This window comes from Callorhinchus milii, unplaced genomic scaffold (assembly GCF_018977255.1).
Source record: "Callorhinchus milii isolate IMCB2004 unplaced genomic scaffold, IMCB_Cmil_1.0 Scaffold7, whole genome shotgun sequence".
Classification (NCBI taxonomy): Eukaryota; Metazoa; Chordata; class Chondrichthyes; order Chimaeriformes; family Callorhinchidae; genus Callorhinchus; species Callorhinchus milii.
Window position 1 is genome coordinate 14,597,932 of NW_024704748.1, and position 21,560 is coordinate 14,619,491.

Genomic DNA, 21,560 nt, shown 5'->3' on the forward strand with positions numbered 1-21,560 from the left:
GAGTGTTTTGACCTTAGCTGCAAAGCAAGTAAGTTGTGAGGCCCTGACTGGATGGGAGATCAGATGGGAAGTCTGCTCTGAGCTGTCCTCAACATAACATCTGATGGTTGGGCAGGTGGCTTGAGAGCAGGGCAATCACCCTCTGCTTTCCCTTACCCTGATACGAGGAATAAGCTTTGGATGTTCAGTGTCTGATCACTCCTGTGAAAAATGGCCACTTGGTTGAGGTACCAGAAGTGGTAAAACCATACTCAGCAAAACCCCAAATCTTTGGGTGAGGAGGGGAGAAAATGACAGAGGGAAAAACTAAAAGGGTTAATATTGGTGAAGCTTCTGCTATATAAGTGACAGTATCCTGGATTTCTGTGTGGCACACACATAGTTAATCTGCTACCATAAGTCTCCTGAAGTCAACAGCAGCTTTTAAAAGCCTCATCACTTCTGCGTGATGTTTAATATCTTCTGTTATGTTTGTCTGGATTGAATTGTGGAATGAATGATTCAAAAGGCTTCAGGAGACACAAGATTTACAAAATGTTTTACTTTTAGCCGCAATTCATAAATATCCAAATACAGGGCTAGAATTTACTGTCCAGTTAGCTGGATGTTTATCAGAATTCAAATGTGTGCCACACATGTATTTCTCCCAGGGAGCAAAGAAGAGGATGGCATTGGTTGCTTTTATGTACCAGACATACACACACAAACCCACAAGATAAAATGAAACCTATCAATGTTGTGATTTGGTTTGAAAACCTGCTCCACTGTACTTCCAGGCCCATTTGTCTTGTAAATGCAACTGACACCTTATTCCCCACCTTCTTCACTAGGAATCTGTTAAGTGGTACATTCATAGGAGGCATTACTTCCTCCAGAGAAGCAGTTAGTCACCTCTGCATAATTGTTCCAATATTGACAAGCCTAATGGTTGCTGTCTGCAAAGTAGCTGCAAGACAAAGATTTAGTGCAACGGTGAGAAAAAGTGTAGCTTGTTTCTACACGGGAAGGGAGTGTGAAATATGTACTGACTGTAATTAATGTAGGCCAGCCAATCTATGCCAGCACTGCAACAAAGAATTGCTGTGACACTCCAATAGATTGGCAGAGACAAATATTCCTCACTCTGTGATACCTGCGCTGACTCTCTTTTTGGATTGCAACCAAGTTTCTATATTTTCAAACTGTGGTTGGTGGGGGGAGGTGCAGAGAAAGCAGTTTCACCATGGTATCCAAGTACCTGAGTTTTTTTAAGCATAAAAGTGAATGATTTGAACCCTATTTTATATCGATGAAAAAGGCTGTTTTTTTGGTCTTTGAATTGGCCGTATCCCATGCATAACCAAACCTCACTTCTACTTACGTGAGATTTTCCCTTTACAGATCATCCTCAGTTGCTCAACTCCTCTATGCAACCGGACCTGACAGCCAGCGCTGGCTCTTATCGAGGACCCATGTACACCCTTCAGGACACAGCTGACAAGATACCAATGACAAACTCTCCACTACTTGACCCACTGCCAAGCCTGAAGATTAAAGTATATAATTCTTCCACAACCACTGCTGGACTGACAGATGGAATAGATCATCCTGGGAAGGCACCATTGGGTACTTACCCAGGGGGAAACAGCAGGGACAATAATGTTATGAACACGAGGAACAAAACACTTAGCTCTCAGCATCTGAACACTCTGCCAAGGGAGCCCGGTAACAGTGCGATTGGGACCTTCGGTTGTTTGGGCGGTCGCCTTACGGTGCTCAATTCAGGTTTGTGCTTTGTGTGCATGTGTAACTGTGCTCCAGTAATGAGTTTCACATTCGAGCTGTGGTGCAGCATGTTGGGGAATGAGTGGGAGCAGTGTGCAGAGATAATTGGAAGTGATTTACAAGACAGTAATCTTATCAGAAGATTCAAGGGTGAAAATCGAGTGGTTTCTCGCTGTTATCTGAGAGATTAGATTCAGTCAGATATTGGTGCAGTACGCCTAGCATTGGTTTCAAATATGTACTGTCAATTTTGTGGGTTGCCTTCATTTGTTCTTGGGTCTGTTTTTATGTTAACAGAACTGTAGGGTGAACACCAGCAGTTTTGATACCCTGTGCAAACTTGTGTTTTTGATGGGTGATGACATTCATATTTAAGGTGTTTTTCATTGGATTAACGTTGCAGTGTCTCCATTAGCACAACTTCTAAGTATTTTTCAAAGTTCAGAATGTACTGCTGGAAGCTTAACAGTTGACATTGGTACCAGTGGCTCTGTTCCCTTTTGGAAACAAACATGCAGTGGGGGAGGGGAAGGTGGGGAGTAAATGTTGCCACTTGCTCTGAGCATTCCTTACCAAAAAACAGGAATCATGTGAATGATCAGTTGTGAGGAATCGTTTGAGTAAAAAGAGAATAATAGCTACCCGGAGGTAACTATCAAGCAGTAATTTCATTGAGTGGTTCAGATGGTAATAGAAAGTAATTGGATTAGGTTCTGGTCTGCAACTTACTCCAAGGTATTCTTTATTCCACATAGAAACAATTTGAGTCCCTCAGTTAAGATCACCATTCCATAATTCAGTCACAATTGTCCATTATTTTCTGTATAAACTATTTCAATCCCTCAGTACCGATTATCCTATATATGTAATAACTTAGATGATGCCTTGCAGTTACTGTTCATTTAATATGAGTCCAGGAAGGGGTAGTACACTTTTCAGCAGATTTTTTTCAACAGCTGAAGGCACTGATCTAGTCTGAGGCCCTTGACATCCACAACAGAGATGCAATTACTGTAACATCATTACCACAGGTTTATGAACATCTAGTTTACAGTTGCTTACCAGAAAATCCTATGTCTGGTCACATTTCAGAATGAACAAGTCTCTTCACCTAAGCAGAGGCTCCTGACCAAATAATTCTAGCCTCTCAGATAAAGCACCTTGGAAATAACACAGCAGATCAATCAGCATGTGAAAAAGAAAGCTTGGGTTAAAGTTTCGGCTGTGATCCTTCATGAGGCTTGGAAGGGACACACCTGCACTATTATCCTGCCTTTCTCTTTCAAATACTAAGTGACCTGTGCATTCCCGTTAATGTCTCTATCTATTTCAGATTTCCAGCCTACCCACTCCTTCCTTTTGATCTTATAGCGCCTTTTTACAGTGTGCGGTTCGGCAAAACACATATAGCAAGATCGTTCTGATAACCTCAATTGTGCGTATTTGAATGAAAGACTTTGTCAGGGAGCCCTGGGAAAATTGTAGTTTCATCTGTAAATTCTCAGTATCCCTGAGCAAAACTTTCCTCGTGTGGTTCAGTGCAGTGACAATGATAATGTACGATAACAGGGACAGAATGCCAGAGGTTAGAGTAATCTATGTCATGGCACTTAGCAACATGAGGATTTTTGTTTGTTCCCTGGAATTTCTCCTAAAAGTGCAGCTCATGTCTGACAGAAATATTTCAGGTGCAGTTCAACTGGTATGTGATGTGAAATGGAAAGGAGGATAACTTAACACTTAACAGAAAACTGCCAGCACTTACCAATAGATTAGTACAATGATGTTAGACAGTAACAGGATCTTTCATTTAAGAGTGTTTGGCTGCTGGCCATCAGTCAGCTTTGGATCTCGGGCAGCTGGTGATACAATACACCACATAAAGTGCTGGGGCCGATTGAGGAAATACTGACACCTTAATATAATGTTTACATTACCTTAAAACTCTCCGAGCATGTTAATTTCAGGTCACAGGTCGCTTCCGCCTTTCGTATTATATAGCACCAAAATTTATATCATAACTACATGTGTCTCTGTTCAGACAAGGAAAAGGTAACAGCTGGCTCCAATCCAAAGGAAAAGATTGAATTCACATGTAAAGCAACGTTCCTTTTCGTTGTAATTTCCTGTTTCAGTTCAGAATCACAAAGACTAATAAAATAAAGTTGATACCAATTCCTGGTCTCGCTCCTGTACCAACATCTTAAAAAAAAAAGTCACAGTGCAAAACATTCCGAGCAACCTGCAGTGATAGAAATTTATAGTTTGATAAATGTCATCTGTCAAGTACATTAACTAAACCCAAACTTTCATTACAGACACTGCATCACTTAAGACTCCGAAACAGATTTCATTACTTTTGACACAAGCATTCTCTAAATGTCAGCATCGTTATAGATTAAAAATGGCCTCAGCAGTTTAGTGTAGGTGAATATAAATCTGCAGAAACCTAAAAGGCATCTATTAGAAGCAATTACTCCTTAAGGCACTATTGACTTACACTCTATCACTGAGGGTATTGTTTGTTCATTACAAAATATTATATCTCTCACAGATGACTGCGCTCTACTCAATTGTATTTGATTTTAGCAATTATCACACATCAAAATGTTAGAAAGAGCTTTATTCCATAAGCTTTGCAATCCTAACTTTGCTCCATCTGTTCTTCTTCACCATTGTGTCCTGTTGCACCTAATATCAAGGTTTACTATAATTTGACAAGAGTGACATTTATAAGGAAGTGTACTTTCTACACATGAGATCACATTAACAATTGGCTCTGGAACAGAAAATTATGGGGGTGGGAAGTGGGGTCACTCCTTGATCACCAGCTCTTCTATCAGATGTGAGGTTAAATCGCGGTCCTGCCTGTTTGTTCTTCAGGTGAACGTGAAAGGTCTCAATATACTGTTCAACCAGAGAAGGGAAATTCTTGTCCTGGTCAATAACGCTCCAAATAAATTGATCCTCCCCATGACTATTTGTGAGATCTTGTTGGCACAAATTTGTTGTCATATTTCCTAGAAAAAAACTCTGAATTTGATAGTAATGTACTTGTGAAGAACTAAGAGTGATAGGGAGCCATTGAAATGTAAGTTCATGTTGAAGAAGCATTTCATAGTCAGGGGAGTGTTAGAGACATTGCATTAAATGGGTTTTCTGTAAAGATTGCAGAAATGAAACTGTTGTAAGAGTGCACATGTTCATTTGTTACCTGTTATAGGAAGTGTTGTAATATAGAGAGGATGTTCTATGTGTATTTCTTTAACGAGTGAATAGGAAGCAATTGGATACTCTTAACATAGATTTCAAATACATGAAAGCGTCTTGAAATAGGATACTCACTGTATTCAACAAGTGGAAAATGATCAGAATGCACATTTTTACGATCCCAAAAGCACTGGGCCTGAGACCTAGCTTACCACTTCTACTTAGAATAATGGGTAAGAAAACCACAGATTATTTCTGCGTAAATTGTTACACAGTGACTTTCTAAGACCAGCTCCCCTGAGGCACATCGACACGATTAGGATAGCTCCCAATTCACTCAGAAAAATTGTCTCATTCTGTTCAGTAATGATGCAGAACCAAGGATGGCAGACTGGATTTTAAGCCTCCAGCAGAGAACCTGTACCTCTTTAGTCCATGTGGCTAAATACTGCAGATTTCCTTGGCATTTTGCAGGTGTGACAGATGGAAGGCATTGAATAAGATCACAAATTAGGATTGGTTTTTGAACCTTAAACTGATCTTTGCAATTCTATGCAGAAGTTGCTGTGCGAGGTCACTACTGGACTCAGAATTCTAAAATTCCAGCAGAATCTCCCTTTCAAATGAGAGGAATTTCCAACAAACTACAAAATGATCAAGGTTCAAAATTTGAGCATTAATGACTTTCTGCCTAAGAATCCTTCAGCTTGATTTATGACTCGCATTTACCAAACAGGCAAGCGATGCCTAGCAGCAGAAACTCAATACTTTACCAACCTTAGCCATATTGACAGCTTGTTCAGTTTAGACAGCTTGGATCAGTTCTATAAGCACTTTGAGATATTCATCTTGTGTGAAAGATGCTATCCAAAGCAAGCTGTTGTTACAGTATTCAACTAGGATGTCAACCATCCACTGAACACTGGAGCTATGGATTATTCTACTGCTTTGGTCCTGTTATAGAGAGAGGATGTCAAAACTGCAGTGTAATGGAGATTGTGAAATATTAAAGATTATTGGAATGCAAAGTTATTGTCTTGATGGAGGATGCACTTTTTGATCTAAAATGTAGTTTGATATCATGTTGTACATTAAAAATATAATTATGATCCATCTTGATTCTTCCTCCAATATTAGAAGTAAATTTACCCTTTTCCTTTCCGCATCAGGTGTCAGCCTATTGGTGCCTCAGGGGGCAATTCCTCAGGGCAAGTTCTACGAAATGTACCTAATAATCAACAAGAGAGAGAACACACTGTAAGTACAGTATTATGCTTTCTAATGTGAATATCTGCATCTTGTACACAACAGCCTGGAATGATATGGTGCTTCATGTGGAGAAACAGCTCCTTTGTCCTATAGGGATGACAAAGAGCTGGGATGTTCGATATAGGCAAGGTCGAGGAGGAAGTTTCTTAGGAGTTATTTAAGACAGAATACACAATGAGCCTAAACACTGCAACGGCACAGTAACGCCTCAGTAATGCAGAACTTGTTGGGCCAACACCATTCAATTACAGCACCACATTCAAGTTCCAAAAAACAAACATGCATTTGACCTTCGTCTTAAAAGTCACCACCATTCTTCCTCTTTTTCCTGGCTCCTTTTACAAGGGTTTTGTTGGGAAATATTCTGGCAAGCTATGTGCCTGGAAGAACTGCTCTAACAACTTTACTCACATGGTATGTAAGATCACCAGAGCAGTGGTGGTCTCACATACTGTGTACATTTTTTTTTAAATGTTGTATATATTGTAAATTCTGCATGAGGATAGATAAAATGTTATTTTTGCAATTCTTCTTCAGAGAGAATTTGTGAGGCATGTCCAATGATCTTCCAAATAAACAAGTGCACTGGAGGGAGTTAAGTCTACACGACTTGTTCAGTGCTTGTCCAAGCCAAAAAAAAGGGGATGTTTCTCATGGTTACGAGTAAACCAGTGCAGTGAGAAGCAGTTTCAGTGACATCAATTGCCTGTGCCTCACAAGTATGGTGCACCTATTAAAAGTGATTCAGATTTTTTTTTAATACAGTAGCTCATCATTGTCATTTGAAGGCCAATACAAATGCCCTGAATTCAATGCAAATGAGCAGCTTTAGAAGACATTGAAATATTAGTGAAAACAGCACCTGACTTCTTTCTCACTGTTGCAATAAATTGTTCTGTGTGTGTGTTGAGGGGAATGTACACCCATTATTATGCTGGAGGATGGTGCTTGCCATGTATTTGTCTTTCATCTGCTAATTGTATTACAAGCTTGGGAGTAAAAATCATATGGCTCTCAATAACAAACCTCTACAAACACAGACCACCACTCAGAGGTGAGTCCTGAAAGCTCTTTCAATTATTGAAAACAAGCTTTCAAGTTGAAACTGAATTGAACAATTTTCCAAGTTCTCCGCACTCTGAAATACTATGTTAAATAGAGTAACTCTAGTACCAAGGGGAATTTCTACTCCTGCATTGTGAAAACACTTCTTATATTAGAGTGTAGACTTCATCCCTGGCCTCATCTCAAGAGTGAACTGTCAAAGTGTTACTGCATTCTGGTGTGCGTGTGTGTGAAGTGTACAAGTTTAAATGCAGCAACAAAAACACAAGGTAGAAACTACTAGAATTTTGCTTTTAAGCTTTTTTTTAAAGTATGACCGTGCTGCCATCTTGTGGTAAAAATAATTGCCAATGTTTTTCCTTTATTTTTGTGAATATTGAGGAAAAATTCCAGAAGCGAAAACTGCCATGTTTGTTGCTTTAACGATGACTGATCTTTGGATATTTTTCAAAGGCCTCCATCTGATGGCTCACAGAATGTCCTAAGTCCCATGGTAACCTGTGGCCCAACAGGGATGCTGCTGTGTCGACCTGTTGTCCTAAGCATCCCCCACTGTGCAGATGCCACTGGATCGGACTGGACCTTAAAACTCAAGACACAGTCTCACCAAGGGGTTTGGGAGGTAAGGAGTGAGAATTCCCAAGTTCTCTGCTAATGTAATATTTCAGCTTTAATAACGGTTTGAATGTATCCTTAAAAACTATAAAGACGTGCATGTATGTTGTGCGGATTTGTTTTTATCCCATTTGTGTATGTGGATTTTCTCATCACTCTACTAGATCTCCTGCAAAATGTGCAATATCCCCAGCCGAGAGAGCTAGTAGGCTCTGCTTGGTTTTGTCAATGTCTTCCTGTTAGACACAGAAGGGTCTTCAGGTCAGCCAGCTCTCTGATCTGTGTGAAAGCCCCTTGTCTCTGCTTTGTGCTCACTTCCCCCTTCTATCCAGTGACAGAATTGAATCTGGGAACTTGTTTTGTGGATGTCACGGATCCATTACGACGCTACAACACTGATCAGGCTGGCCTGGGCACCTCACAGTTTGTTTTGTGTGGTCCTCTTGCTTCTTTGTTATTCTTTACTCATATTGATGATAGATGCCAGAGCTTTATCAAATTGCAGTGTGAAATCTTGCTGCATTCACTTCAAATTAGGGCAATAACCAAATGAAATATGGCTTGTTTGCTTGTCATAATGACAAAGCTGTGTAAAAAAAAAAATTAGATTACTGAAACCTTTCAAAATTCTGTCCTCTTGAATATGACATCAGGTCATATTTATTAGATTTAAGTGTCTGAGGAGGATTACTTAATGTCTGGGCTCAGATGCATTGTTTGATTGATTGAATGGTAAGGTAGACTTCAGATTGATTTTGCCTATTTTAAAGATATATTAGTTTTTCTGACCCACAGCAACAAGTTTGCCTTAGCAAAGATATATATATCATTTTTGAAGACACATTAAACTGCTTGAAAGAGGTAATCTACAAAGAATTTTAAATGGAAGATTGTGCGACCTGCATTTCTCAAGCTACGTAGATATAAGTGGAGCTTGCAATGTGAGGAGGCTCAAAGGAATGATGCAACTAGACAAGACAGATTCAGTTGGTCAAATAAATATGACGGAAAATAGACAAAGCTCTGGGTGGGGTGAGTGAATACAGCTCATGTTAGGGTAGGCTTTATTCTTGAGTTCAAGAAGGAACAAACTTGATTCTCTGAGCGACTATTTCAAGGTTCCTGCTTCTTTAATACCCAATGATGTTATTGTAAGATTATTAATGAACTGATGCTAAGTTATTTGCACATAAATTTCTGCCTTGTATGCTAAATGCCTTGGATGGCTGTGTTATCTTTGCCAATATATTCAGGAAGGGAAGTAGATGCCCGTGACTTTTGCCGATGGCTGCAGTCAGCTTGAGGCAATGTTTCTGCTTCTCACTTACTGAAAGGAAGCTCTTGAGTCCGAATGAATGGAACCGGCATCATTCTAACCTTACAATGACAGTTTATAGTTCAGTCTTGTTTGCAATTGAGCTGGCCTTTTTCATTACTGTAGATTTCTATGTCATTATTTCCAAATAGGTTGACTGTCATAAAGGTGGGGATTTTTGCATATTGCTGGTTATATTGAGAGACCAGATTGCAATGAAGTATGCAAAATAAGCAGGAGAAACTGGCATGTTAATGTATCAAGGAAGTGAGCAATTTATGCAAATAAATATATTCAATAATGTGGGTTATGATGGATCTGGTAAAATGTACAAGTCTGAACTGGAAGAGATTAAAGGGCTTGAGATCTCTTGACCAGGCTGATATTTTCTATTTGCCTGTGTTAATAAATACAGTCTATTCACCTATCCAATCTAGGATTCGTTGCAGCAGTTATACACATTCGTGAGCATTGTTTCTTTCATTCCTTTCATCTGAAATGCACTGCTTGTCTGTTCTTTCTTTAGGACGTGGTGACACTTGATGAGGATAGAATAAACATTCCCTGTTACTGTCAGCTGGATTCCCAGTCCTGCCACATCCTTCTGGATCAACTTGGCACTTACACACTTGTTGGAGAGTCCTTCTCAAGATCTGCCATCAAAAGACTCCAACTTGCCATATTTGCACCCACCTCATGTACTTCTCTGGAGTACAGCCTTAAAGTGTACTGTGTGGATGATACTCCTGATGCTTTAAAGGTACAGATTACTTTTAAACTCCCTCTGTGTGGATTTTTCTTCTCAAAATAACATTTTACTCCCAAGTCAGACCCTCTTTATAAAACTATTTTAAGAGTCCTGCAGGAAGTCAAGTGAGTCAGGAAGTTGCATTAAATTGGAAAGGTGTGTGTATGGTTTCCTCATTAGTAAGTAAAGAAAACCTGAACAATGAAGGGAGTCTTCCTGCTGTCACTCATTAAGACCATTAAGAAAGAAATCCATCCTGATGTGCCCAGGGTTTGTAACATTTGAAGCAAACAATCACGAAAGGGAAATTGTAAATATTTAATGGAATCATAATGAGCAGTTAGCAAAGTCATTAATGAGTCCAAATAAAATCAACCCGGACTTTCATGCCCAATGCAAAAGCCACATTCACTGAGGCAGATTTTTATATAAAAACATTTTGGTAATTTTAATCACTGAAGTGAAGATTATCAGATTGTGTACATCCTTAACTGGGGAAAAATGTAGAAAAGGCAATTTTCTGAGATGTGACCTGGTGATTCATAATATTCAACCTCATCATTTAATCCATAGATTGACACTAGTCACTGTGCCAGTCTCTCATATCTGATGTGGTAACTTTAAAAAATATGGGGTTTTCCTACTGTCATCATTCCTGTGATTCTACCATCAACACAGGAGGATATAAAATATTAAAAATCTGTTGGATTTTCTGTAAGTCTTATTAAGCTTAAATGAGGTGTTCTCCTTCAGGAACAATATCATATGTGAGTCATGAAGGTAATGTCATGTGGATCAGTTTGTTGAAAGTTTATAGATGGACTTTCAGGAAATAGCATTAAGTTTCATTCATGCTCCCACAAATCACACAAGTCATTGCACTTCACAGTATTTTCTGCGAAGTACTTTGGGACATCCTCCCCAAAACATGTAAGGCACTATAGCAAATGTAAGGATTATTCTTATTATAACTTTGCATTTGTGTGAAGGTGTGTGACTTCTATCACTCTGTTTCTTTATCGTTTCCCTGAGCTGATTAAGGTTTTGGATCATAGATTTTGGGCTAGTCTCCAGAATTGTGCAAGTTTTCACAAAACAGCACATAGCCTAGTATAGGCGACATGGAAGCTCAAAGTGACTTTGGTTCAAGTACAAGAAGTCTCCAAATCACTCTAGTCACCTCATTTTATGTGATGTTTAATTTATTGTTCATTTTTTTAAGGCAGATATCAATAATGCCATTTAGGCTTTCAGCAAATAAATGACAGATTTATTTTCTGTTTTAATTATAAATATATTGGCAAAATCACATCTCTGTAATTGCTGTCTGCAGCAGCTTTGAAAATGTTATTGATTGCATTTGCTGCAGTAGAATTTGTTCATGTATGAAGTCATTTTTAATGCTTTGGGCTAAAAGAGATGAAGGAGCTTTAGGTAAAATGAATACGATTTTAAAAAAATCACTGAACAGCATTTTTTTTAATGCGAAGCATTGAGAACGTCTCAGCATTTGAACTGGAAATGAAGAATTCAATGATTGGAAACCATCTCAAACCATCTCAGTCCACATATCATTGCAATTTAGTTGACCTTTGAATAACTTCCTTTGTTATTTACTGGTGAAAGCCTTACCCCTGACTTGATATTAAGTGTTGGCCAAGCTCATTTGGTAGTTCTCTCGCCTCTCAGTCAGTAGGTTGTTAGTTGAAGCCATTGCACAGGACTTTGAACTATTTTTCTTGGTTGAATGTCCAGGGAAGCGCTGCATTATCAGAGGTACTGTCTTTCACTTGAAACGTTAAACGTCTGCCTTTTCAGATGGATGTAAAAGAAAACGAGAAGGGAGTTTCTCCCAGGGTCTTCACATAAAATTGTTCATTCACTTGTGGAGTCCTGTAGCTCAGTGGTTAGAGCATTCACCTTGCAAGGGTTCAATTCCAGACAGGGCAAAACCTTGGGCAAGTTTCCTTACTCCACACGCCTAATAATATTCCCTCCAAAAAATAAAACAATAATAAATTGGTCATTTTCAATCCACGACTGTATGTGGGACATTGCTATGCGCAATTGGTCGCCTCGTTTCCCCCACAAATATACGGTCAATTCACTTTACAGCATATTGTGTGAAGCGCTTTGAGACATCCAGAAGATGTGAAAGCGCTATATCAAATGCAAGGATTATTATTATACTCATGGCTGTTTATGGGACATTGCTATGTGCATATTAGCTGCTGTAATGCTCACATGGTCTTTGCCTACAGTTATAATAATTACTGTGCTGCACACTGAAGACGTGCTTCCAATTTGAAAGGCACTATATCACTTTTTTATTATTTTAAATTCTCCCTTAACAACCCCTTCCCCCTAAAAGATTAATATTTATTCCATGATCTGTATTGCAATCAGCAATTATAATTTTATTTCAAACATTTCCTTATAAGAGGAAATTCTTATATAAATCACGAGTTTTTTTTCATTCCATCAAAAGTATGAGCTACTACTAGGAGCCGCATGCAGTCTTACCAGTTTCTGCAAGGGGGATTTACAGACACTCCTTGGTCACAATATTTAACACTTTATATCGCTCTGTTCTGTCAATTACAGGAAGTGCTGGAGCTGGAAAGGAGCCTGGGGGGATATTTGCTCGAGGAACCCAAAAGCTTGCTGTTTAAAGACAGTTACCATAACCTGCGGCTTTCCATCCATGATATTCCTCACTCACTTTGGAGGAGCAAATTACTGGCCAAATATCAGGTTGGAAAATGTTCTTCAAATACCTCTAAGAGCTGAGATAAAGAAAAAAGTTGTTGTATTGGGGAGTTCATCTCATTCCAGTGTTTTGCTTCGTAACAGCCTTTACATTTGATAGCATCAAGATCTTGAGCAATAAATACTGTACTGTAATTAAACTGAAAACATCAGTGAATCATTAATATGTAATTGCCTGTTTTGTATTTATTAATCTTTAATAAGGAAAAATGCTTTATGAATTCCAGATTTGAAAGCTAAAAGCAGAAACCATTCAGTGAGCATGTATAAAGCTGGTTGTGCAGGAGATTGTGAGAAGAGGCCTTTTGATGCATTTATTAACCAATAAAGAGCTACAATGGTTCTGTATTGGCTGTAACAAATGTGGTCTACAAAAGTCCAGTGTTTGATCCCTGGTCCATGCTAAGCTAGGTGCTTGTAACCAGGGAAGTATTAGGGCACTATAGTTTGTTTGTGGAGTCCTGTAGCTCAGTGGTTAGAGCACTCGCTTTGCAAGTGAGAGACCTGAGTTCAATTCCAGGCAGGGCGAAACCTTGGGCAAGTTTCCTTACTCCACACGCCTAATAATAATCCCTCCAAAACCAAAAAACAATAATAAAATTGGTCATTTTCAATCCATGACTGTTTGTGGGACATTGCTGTGCGCAATTGGCTGCCGCGTTCACTCACAAATATACAGTCAATTCACTTTACAGTATATTCTGTGAAGCGCTTTGGGAAGTCTAGAAGATGTGAAAAGCGCTATATCAAAAGCAAGGATTATTATTATTATTCAGTGTTCCTTCACACCTCTCCCGCTACCTCCTTTTCTCATCCAGCAAGTTGAAAACCAGCCAGAATTCCTACTCTGCTGGAATATGTTTGTGTGTTGATTGGGTAAAGACAGCTGGAATTTACTGTCGAGGCTCACACAATATCAGTGGTCAGTTGGACAGGTGCTATTGGATTGCAAAGCCGTGTGGCACTGAAGCCCAGTTTCCCCCCTCACTTGTTGGCTGGTTCCTGAGCTACTGCTTCAAAAAAAGTCCTTTATTTTCATTGGGGAAAAAAAATCTTGAACTCAACTTACATTTACATAGCTCCCTTCATGTTGGGAAGATGTTCCAAAGCGTTTCTGAATGAAACTCTTGTTCTGTATATTGACAGTATATTCAACTGTATTTATGCTTACATCAAGGATGCTCAGCAGTGACAAATGTTGTGATCTTGGTCTCTGCCTACCAGTGTATTGCTGGTTACTGTTTCCATTGTAGAGATGTTGTAGGGTAGGCATTAGTGTGGTTCTGCGGGAGCGATTCTGGAATCCCATTAAGAGGATTCAGGTGATGGTTGTAAACCACACGGGTGGGAACTCATTAAAATCTTTCTGTTCCCTCACTTACTCAGGAAATTCCATTTTACCACATCTGGAGTGGCAACCAGCGAGGACTGCACTGCACCTTCACCCTGGAGAGGTACACTCTGGCGTCCACAGAACTCTCCTGTAAAATCTGTGTCAGACAAGTGGAGGGGGAAGGCCAGATATTCCAGCTACACACAACTATTGGAGAGGTAAAACCAACCTGACTTGAGAGTAAACTAACCCGGCTGCAATAATGAAACACTTTGGGTGCGTGACAAACATTTAGATATGAGGTTCATGTATACAGAGGATGCAAAGGGACAGAATTGCATTTGGATAGCTATAGATTTGTCCCCACTCTCTGGAACTCCATCTCAAAGTCCATCCAACTTGCTCCCACCCTCATTCAAGGTCCATCTCAAAACCTACCTCTTCGACCACACTTTCAGTCATCTCTCCTTTCCCACCGCCCTGGTCTTCACCTGCAGCTTGTGTGCCAAGCCAGTATTCTTAGGTTCCTTGGGTATCCTCCTAAAGTGAAACATGCTATATAAATTAGTATTGTATTGTTGATATTCATTATTTTTTCTTCCCATTTTACAGAATGTTAAATGTGTCAGTCCATTTCACACACCAGCTGGCAATAACATGGCCACCCAGGTGGGCCCTTATGCCTTTAAAATTCCATACTCCATTAGGCAGAAGATCTGCACCAGCCTGGATGCACCAAACACTAGAGGCAATGACTGGAGACTCCTAGCACAGAAACTAGGGGTTGACAGGTGAGCAGCGCTCATTGACAATAAAAATCATAGTTGAATATCTGTGCAACAAATGAACAATTGTCTAGAATGGTTTAGTGGGTAAACTCATAGTAAATGGATTCATTCTGACCTAAAAGGTCCTATACTCAGTCCCAAGACTATGATGAGTTAGCTGATCTCAACTAGGGTAACAGTTTAGGTGCCAAATTAAAACTGTTTCAATTAGTATTCAGTTCCACTCAAAGCAGATCACCAATATTGAATGGTACAATTGAATTGCTTGCATTCACTACAAGGTAGCCTGGAACTCTTTGACTGACAATTGCAAAGTAGATTCTATGAGCAATTCAGGTTACTCTACATTGGAACTGCCACTATAAACAGAGCAAAAAAGTACTGAGAAGTGCCTGTATCATCACCATTTTGAGAGTGTGACTGGTCCAGCAAACATGAAGAACATGGAGTGAATTTGTTCACCTTTTATAACTTGATTGTGGCTAATGGCTACAAATCCTTTGACTCTGCTAACAAAATGGATAAACCAGTCATAAAAATATTAATAAAAAGCTGAATTTCTAGTGCTGTGACAAGGTGAATCACAGAGGTTCTGAATTTCTATTTCTCAATGAGATTCCTTAGTAAGTAATTCAAGCTGTGCAAATGCGAACTCCTTCCAGTGACTGGAAGTGCATTGCACCAACCCATGGGAAATCCACCCCACTCTACCTGCACCCATAACAGAGTTCCCACAAGTTGATGGGAACTCTCACGGAATTCCTTTGCACGAAATCATGTTGAGAAATACAATTCTTTGCGTGCAGGAAATGTTGCTAATGTTGCATCAATCCAACACCAAAAGCTTTACGAAGGATGTTTTGTTTTCTCTCATGTTCAGATATCTCACCTATTTTGCGACAAAAGTTAGTCCGACTGGAGTCATCCTGGACTTGTGGGAAGCGCAGCACCAAGATGATGGAGACATAAACTCCCTTGCTAGTGCCCTCGAGGAAATGGGCAAGAGTGATGTGATGGTAGTCATAGCAACGGAAGAATGCTGAAATGTGGATAACCTTTGCAACACAATGCTGAAACTCTAGCATCTATGGTAACTGTTGTAGGACTGGGTCTCCTGCTCAACACAGCAGCAAGCAGATTAGGACATAGCATTTTATACAGAGAGCTGCAGATGTCAAGTACAATCTAGACAAACTTTTTCTTCTATCAAAGCTTTGGACAGCTTATAAAGGTCAACAGTTTCTTAGGAAACGCATTTAATTTATTATCCATATCTTTGGATGCTTTTTGCTTTATATTGAAACTTTGTATGAAACCCAAGGAATTGTTTACATACCTTGTCTATGTAGACGTTGTTCAGATAATAATGCACAAGTTTTACAGGAGAAGGAGGAGAGGAGGTCCAAGCTGCACACACACACACACCTGTTTACGGACATATCGCAGATGCAGTCAGGCAGTACAGTTGCAATCCTCGGGGCTACTTGTGGCATTTTTATTCTGTTTCATTTTATTTCTGTACGACAAAAGAAATCCTCCTTTCAGACTCGAAGAAAGGTTGACTCAGAGTTATTTTTTTTGCTTGTATTACATCTGTCTGGAATTCTCCTTTCTAGACCCATCATTTCCAAAGCTTTTCTCGCTCATATTGTCTGTCTAAAATGACCAATTAGCAGGAAGTACTTTGAAACTTCAATGCAGGTATTCTGAACTCCCATAACCCTGATAAAATACATTGCAGTGGTTCCCACCCATTCTGCACAATGGTGTAGTCCAGTATTAAGATGGTTTAAGACTGAAGACAGTGCAGCAAAGCAATACCAGTTTAGTGAAAGAATCTGCTATGGCCAAGCACATATGAAATGTTCCTGCCCAGCAACACTACAATGTCCTCACATAATACAAAGATACAATTTATAGTCTGACTGAATACTTGTGATTTCCCCCCCAGCTCCAGACAGATAATTTGGGGTTTGACAAGAATTATTATGGATGCAGGGATTTTACTGTTTCAAATGTTGTGAGATTTCAGTAACATTTATCATCTCTAACTTGACTTTTGTTACTGAAATGAAGAGAAAATGCTGTAAATCAATTGGCGTCTGAAGGAGGAAGATAGCTGAATGTTTGCAGTGGGATTCCTCATCCCTTTTCTGATTAAGGATCCTGCACTAGTTTTCTCTTCCAGATGCTGTATTGACCCATTATCAGTTTCTTCGATTTTCTACCTTGACTTCAAATCTGCAGCATTTTATCTTGTATTGCTCGTTACTGTTTATTTTTATTTGAACACAAAATGGAGTAGGGCACTAGGGTTGATGGGATGTCATAGTGGGGAAATGCACATGCATGCCTGTTGATGGTGAGCAGTGTTTAATTTGCCTCTGGTTAAGGTTTCACACTTTTTCTCCAGCCATACCCCCCTTTCCCAAATTACCGTGTACTACATCTTTTTTAATGAAAAGAAGTATCAGTTGGCACACAAATAGGGTACTTCACCAAAACCCTGCTCAGTCAAACCTCACTGATATAACTTGGGCCCCTAACGATTGGGGTCTCTTATTGCCTTGTTATGGTTTAGAAACATGGGAACTGGAACAAATGAAGCCTCTTTAAAGCACTTGGAATGGAATGTTGAAATGGTTGTGAAATAAATGTGCTGAAAGTGCTTCATGTAGGAAAAGAGTTGCCTTTTTGTAATGAGCAACTTGTCCAAAATGTTCACTGGCAGAACATTGTCCAGCAGTTAAGGTCATTTTACACAAATCCCTCAGATAACAGAACCCCCTCCACCTCGGGATGCCCTCAAGAAGAGTTTCTGAGTTGACTCCTGGCTTAGGGACAAATACCCAATGATGTCTTACTCCAATGCAAACTTGCCTTTTAAAAAAAAAACACCTTAGATTATTTTAGGTGTTGGAACAGACCTTTCAGTAATATTTGTTTATGGACACTTATGAGATCTTTTACATTTCCATTGATTTTGAAAGATCTTTAGCTGACTAAAAGGTAAAGTCAACCTGAAATAGATTGACTTGTGTTGGATGTAGGAGTGTGTGACGTATTTGATATTAATGTGGTGTTGGTATGAATCTGAATAAGAAATACATAAAACTGCACCATAAAATGGTACAAATATCACTTATTTGTAAATGTTGCCTTTTTAATTGTTTTTAATATTTGGTTCAACAGGATATCAAGTTAGCTTAACGTATATTTTATTATGAAACTCATTAAGCTACATCAATAAGTATGTGAATGATTTTTTTAAATGATTGTTTTTTCTGTTCCATTTATTATCATTTTACATTAGTTATCCAGCATTCAGTTACTGCAACTGAAGTACACAAAATCACACACTCCTATTTGATCTCTTTTTAACGGAAGAATTTATATATAATATGTACAGCCAGCAGTGAGCTAAAATGTCAGCGGGTTATGAATTATTGCTCTAGATGCTTAGTTTTTATAAAATTATATTTGAAAGATTCATTACGACTCTTGGGGCTATTTCTTACAATGGTGTAATTAAGATTTCAAACCAGGATTAACAATAATTCTGCTGACTGCTGAAGGGAGGTTGGCATTTACCTTTTAGCAGCTGCTAACCAGTATTTTGCAGTATTCTTTGGTGATGTTGGCTGAAGGTGTTTTAATCAATAATCCTCCTTCTGCTATGGTAAGGGTATCATTACACCAAGCAGTTAGCAAATAGTGCTTTTATTTCTTTTGTTCACTCCCAAGTGCTATGCAAGTACATAGGTTATTCATTTTCAGACTTACCTTAAAGGCAGCAGTTCTTTATGTATACTTTTCATATTTATATGTATAGAAAGTACTAGAATCTATTGCTGTGTCCCTCTTTTCATGTATTTGTTCATTCTGTAAACTACCAATTGTAAATACGTTTAGCATTCCTATTGTAACAAATTAATTTTTATGCAATAAATTATATTTCCTAGTTTAATGAATCAAATGCTGCATGCTTTCTTTTTTAAAATGTAATGTTTCTCATGTTTGTGCTTAAGATTGCAAGAGCTTCTGGGTCAATTGCAGTTAATTTTACCGCAATTTTCTTTCCAAACCTGTGACTTATTGCTGTACTGACAACAACTTTATTAATAGCACATGAGACCTCGGTTTAACATCTCCTAAGAAGGACGGCATGCTTGACAATGCAGCACTCCCCAACACAGACCTGGTGTGCCAGCCCAGACTATAAGTTGATCTGACCTTTGTGTGGATTGTTTTATTTTGCAGCAGGGAAGATGCTGTTTGCTCAGATTGCTGATGAAAACACAGCAGGTGTGACCTTTGATTGTCTTTGACATCAAATCATTCTGCTACCATTTTGCCACTGAGTGGTGAGAATGCCTTACTGCTATTATCTACAAAGAAACACATTTCAGCATCATATCTATTCTGCCTTTTATTTGAAACATTACCAAAAATGTGAAGATTATTATTATAAACTGATAACTTGCACAGCAGGTTTCGTGGAGGCTCAGCTCTATCATAGAGATTATTGCATTTTAACTCATCTGGAAAGTAATACAGTGGTAATGAACCAAAGAGATTTCATTTTAATCCAATAGACAAAAACAATTACAAGGATTGGATGAAACGCTGTGCTTTTTTTTTAATCTTTGTAATCTTGGACTTTTGACCCTCATTATTGCTAGGAGCAAAAAACTTGAAGAAAATGCATTGTACTAAGAAGGCAAATAAACAAAAGCTTATATTTATATAGCGCCCTTCACACAGGGTTGAGTCTCTTGAGTGCTTAACTGTGGTGGAACTTGACACGAAGCCAGGGAGAGAGGGGAGGTGACTGTAGACCCGGGCAAAGAGTAAGATCTTCAGGTGCGATCAGAAAACAGCAAAGAGGGGGCTCGGCAACGGGATTGAGCCTGAGAATTCCAGAATTTCAACAACAACTTGCACTGATATAGCGCCCTTCACATGGGGTAGTGTCCTGGAGCGCTTATAATAATTTCGGGACATGATGGCTAAAAGCATGATGGTGGAATGAAGGGGATGACGGACATGCAGAAGGCCAGAGCCGTCTGAGCAAAGGGAGTGGATAGAATAGGGGAGTATTATTGGGTCAAAAAGGTAGGGAGGTGCTAGGAAGTGAATTGTATGCGAATGTGAGGACCTGTAATGAGAATTCCCAGGATGAGGTGCTAGTTTCAGTGTTTGAATTTCAAAGGAAAGGCGCTGGTTTCACCTGGTCATGGATTTTTACAAAAATTGTTGGATCAAAATGTAATCTCTGGGCTGTCTTCCACTGTAGTAGTGCACAGATGTGTGGCCAAATGATATGTTGCTTATTACAAATGGAATTCGATGTCCAGCAAGGTCCTAACCTCTAGAGAACCATCTGGAAGTATGCTGGATGACCCTACATGGGAATAGAACAGGAATGTTGGAGCATCTCTCAGTCTGCCTGCTCTCACATACTTTCAGTGGTGTTTTCCCAGGCAGAGCCCTGGGTATTTATTTAGAAGAGTAGATTTTCTTTGTGTATGTGTGTGAGTTCATCAGCGATCCATGTACATTAATTCATATTTCATGGAAACTCAAGTCCCAAAGCCTTGGATTTTGCCAGTCTTTGCCTAATACTCTCCAGATTAGGAAAGCATCCTTCCAGAGAGAGTACACATTCCAACGCATGTGAATTTACAGATGTAGGTGAGATATATGGAACTCGTGAAATTGGTTTGGATACTCCAGCTTGGTGATGGATTTCCATGTATGTTAGACACCCAGCTGACCAAAGGAAGAAATTTGTGTCAATGAGGCTATTTTAGTAAGATCAGCTACATAAGTGCCTCTTTCTCTAAAGACCCGTAAACATGGTGCAATTTATACTAAGTTGGTTGTCCTATGCCATCTTGGTTTAAGGTCATCTTTGCACCAGTGTGATTTATAAAGTAGTTTTCACAGAATAATATTAACATTTAATATGTTCAATATCAAAGGTTCAGTCTCTCCTCCCAAATTCATCTTTGCAGGATCTGCATCGTATTTGACAAAATACTTCAAACATAAACTCTGAAATTATTGCACAATTCAGTGAGACCATCACAAAGTTTATTTCCCTGGTTCCCAAACTTAAGAATTTATTCTTACTGAAATATCTAAAACAAGTTTTACACAATTAGAAATAATTAATATGATACAATGTTATTGTTTGGATAAGATCTTTTGATGAAAATTAAGTCACTTTAAACATGTAAATACTGTATTACCAGAATTTATGTACCCTTCTTGTGACCATAACAGCAATCACTTGGATAAAAGGTTTGATCTTTGATCTATGACTTTTGAAGGATGGACTTACCGTTGAAGCTATTCAAGGACAATGCCAGACACATTAGAGTAGCAGCATCAGGCTGGTTACAATAGAGGAGAAATTTGTAAGTAGGAATCCATCTTCAAAAATCTTGGCAACCCAATTCTCCTGATTTTAATGTGTGCCTCACCTTAAGCCCAGTTTCACAGAAGTCAGTTCCAGGTTCTCACGAAATTGTGACCATTTTTTGGGTGGCACCTAAATATAATTTTGAAAACAATTTGAAACTGTTAGCACTAAAAAGTGACAAATCCCCTGGTCCGGATGGCTTGCATCCCAGGCTTTTAAAAGAGGTAGCTTATGAGATAGTGGAGGCCTTATGTCTG

The 21,560-nt window shown here is 39.0% G+C and overlaps 1 protein-coding gene across 2 annotated transcripts in view; it reads left to right on the forward strand.

Annotated features, from left to right (window-relative positions):
- unc5b (unc-5 netrin receptor B) overlaps positions 1-17,334 on the forward strand; it is a 139,362-nt gene extending 122,028 nt beyond the window's left edge. For both annotated transcript variants that reach the window (XM_007897871.2, XM_007897865.2), the window contains 8 exons: positions 1,381-1,764; positions 6,144-6,231; positions 7,762-7,930; positions 9,765-9,998; positions 12,591-12,740; positions 14,142-14,306; positions 14,701-14,879; positions 15,757-17,334. In XM_007897871.2, the coding sequence (XP_007896062.1) occupies positions 1,381-1,764; positions 6,144-6,231; positions 7,762-7,930; positions 9,765-9,998; positions 12,591-12,740; positions 14,142-14,306; positions 14,701-14,879; positions 15,757-15,919 (1,532 nt within the window). In that variant the 3' untranslated portion in view covers positions 15,920-17,334. The remainder of the gene's footprint in view (positions 1-1,380; positions 1,765-6,143; positions 6,232-7,761; positions 7,931-9,764; positions 9,999-12,590; positions 12,741-14,141; positions 14,307-14,700; positions 14,880-15,756) is intronic.
- The last annotated feature ends 4,226 nt before the right edge of the window (positions 17,335-21,560 follow it).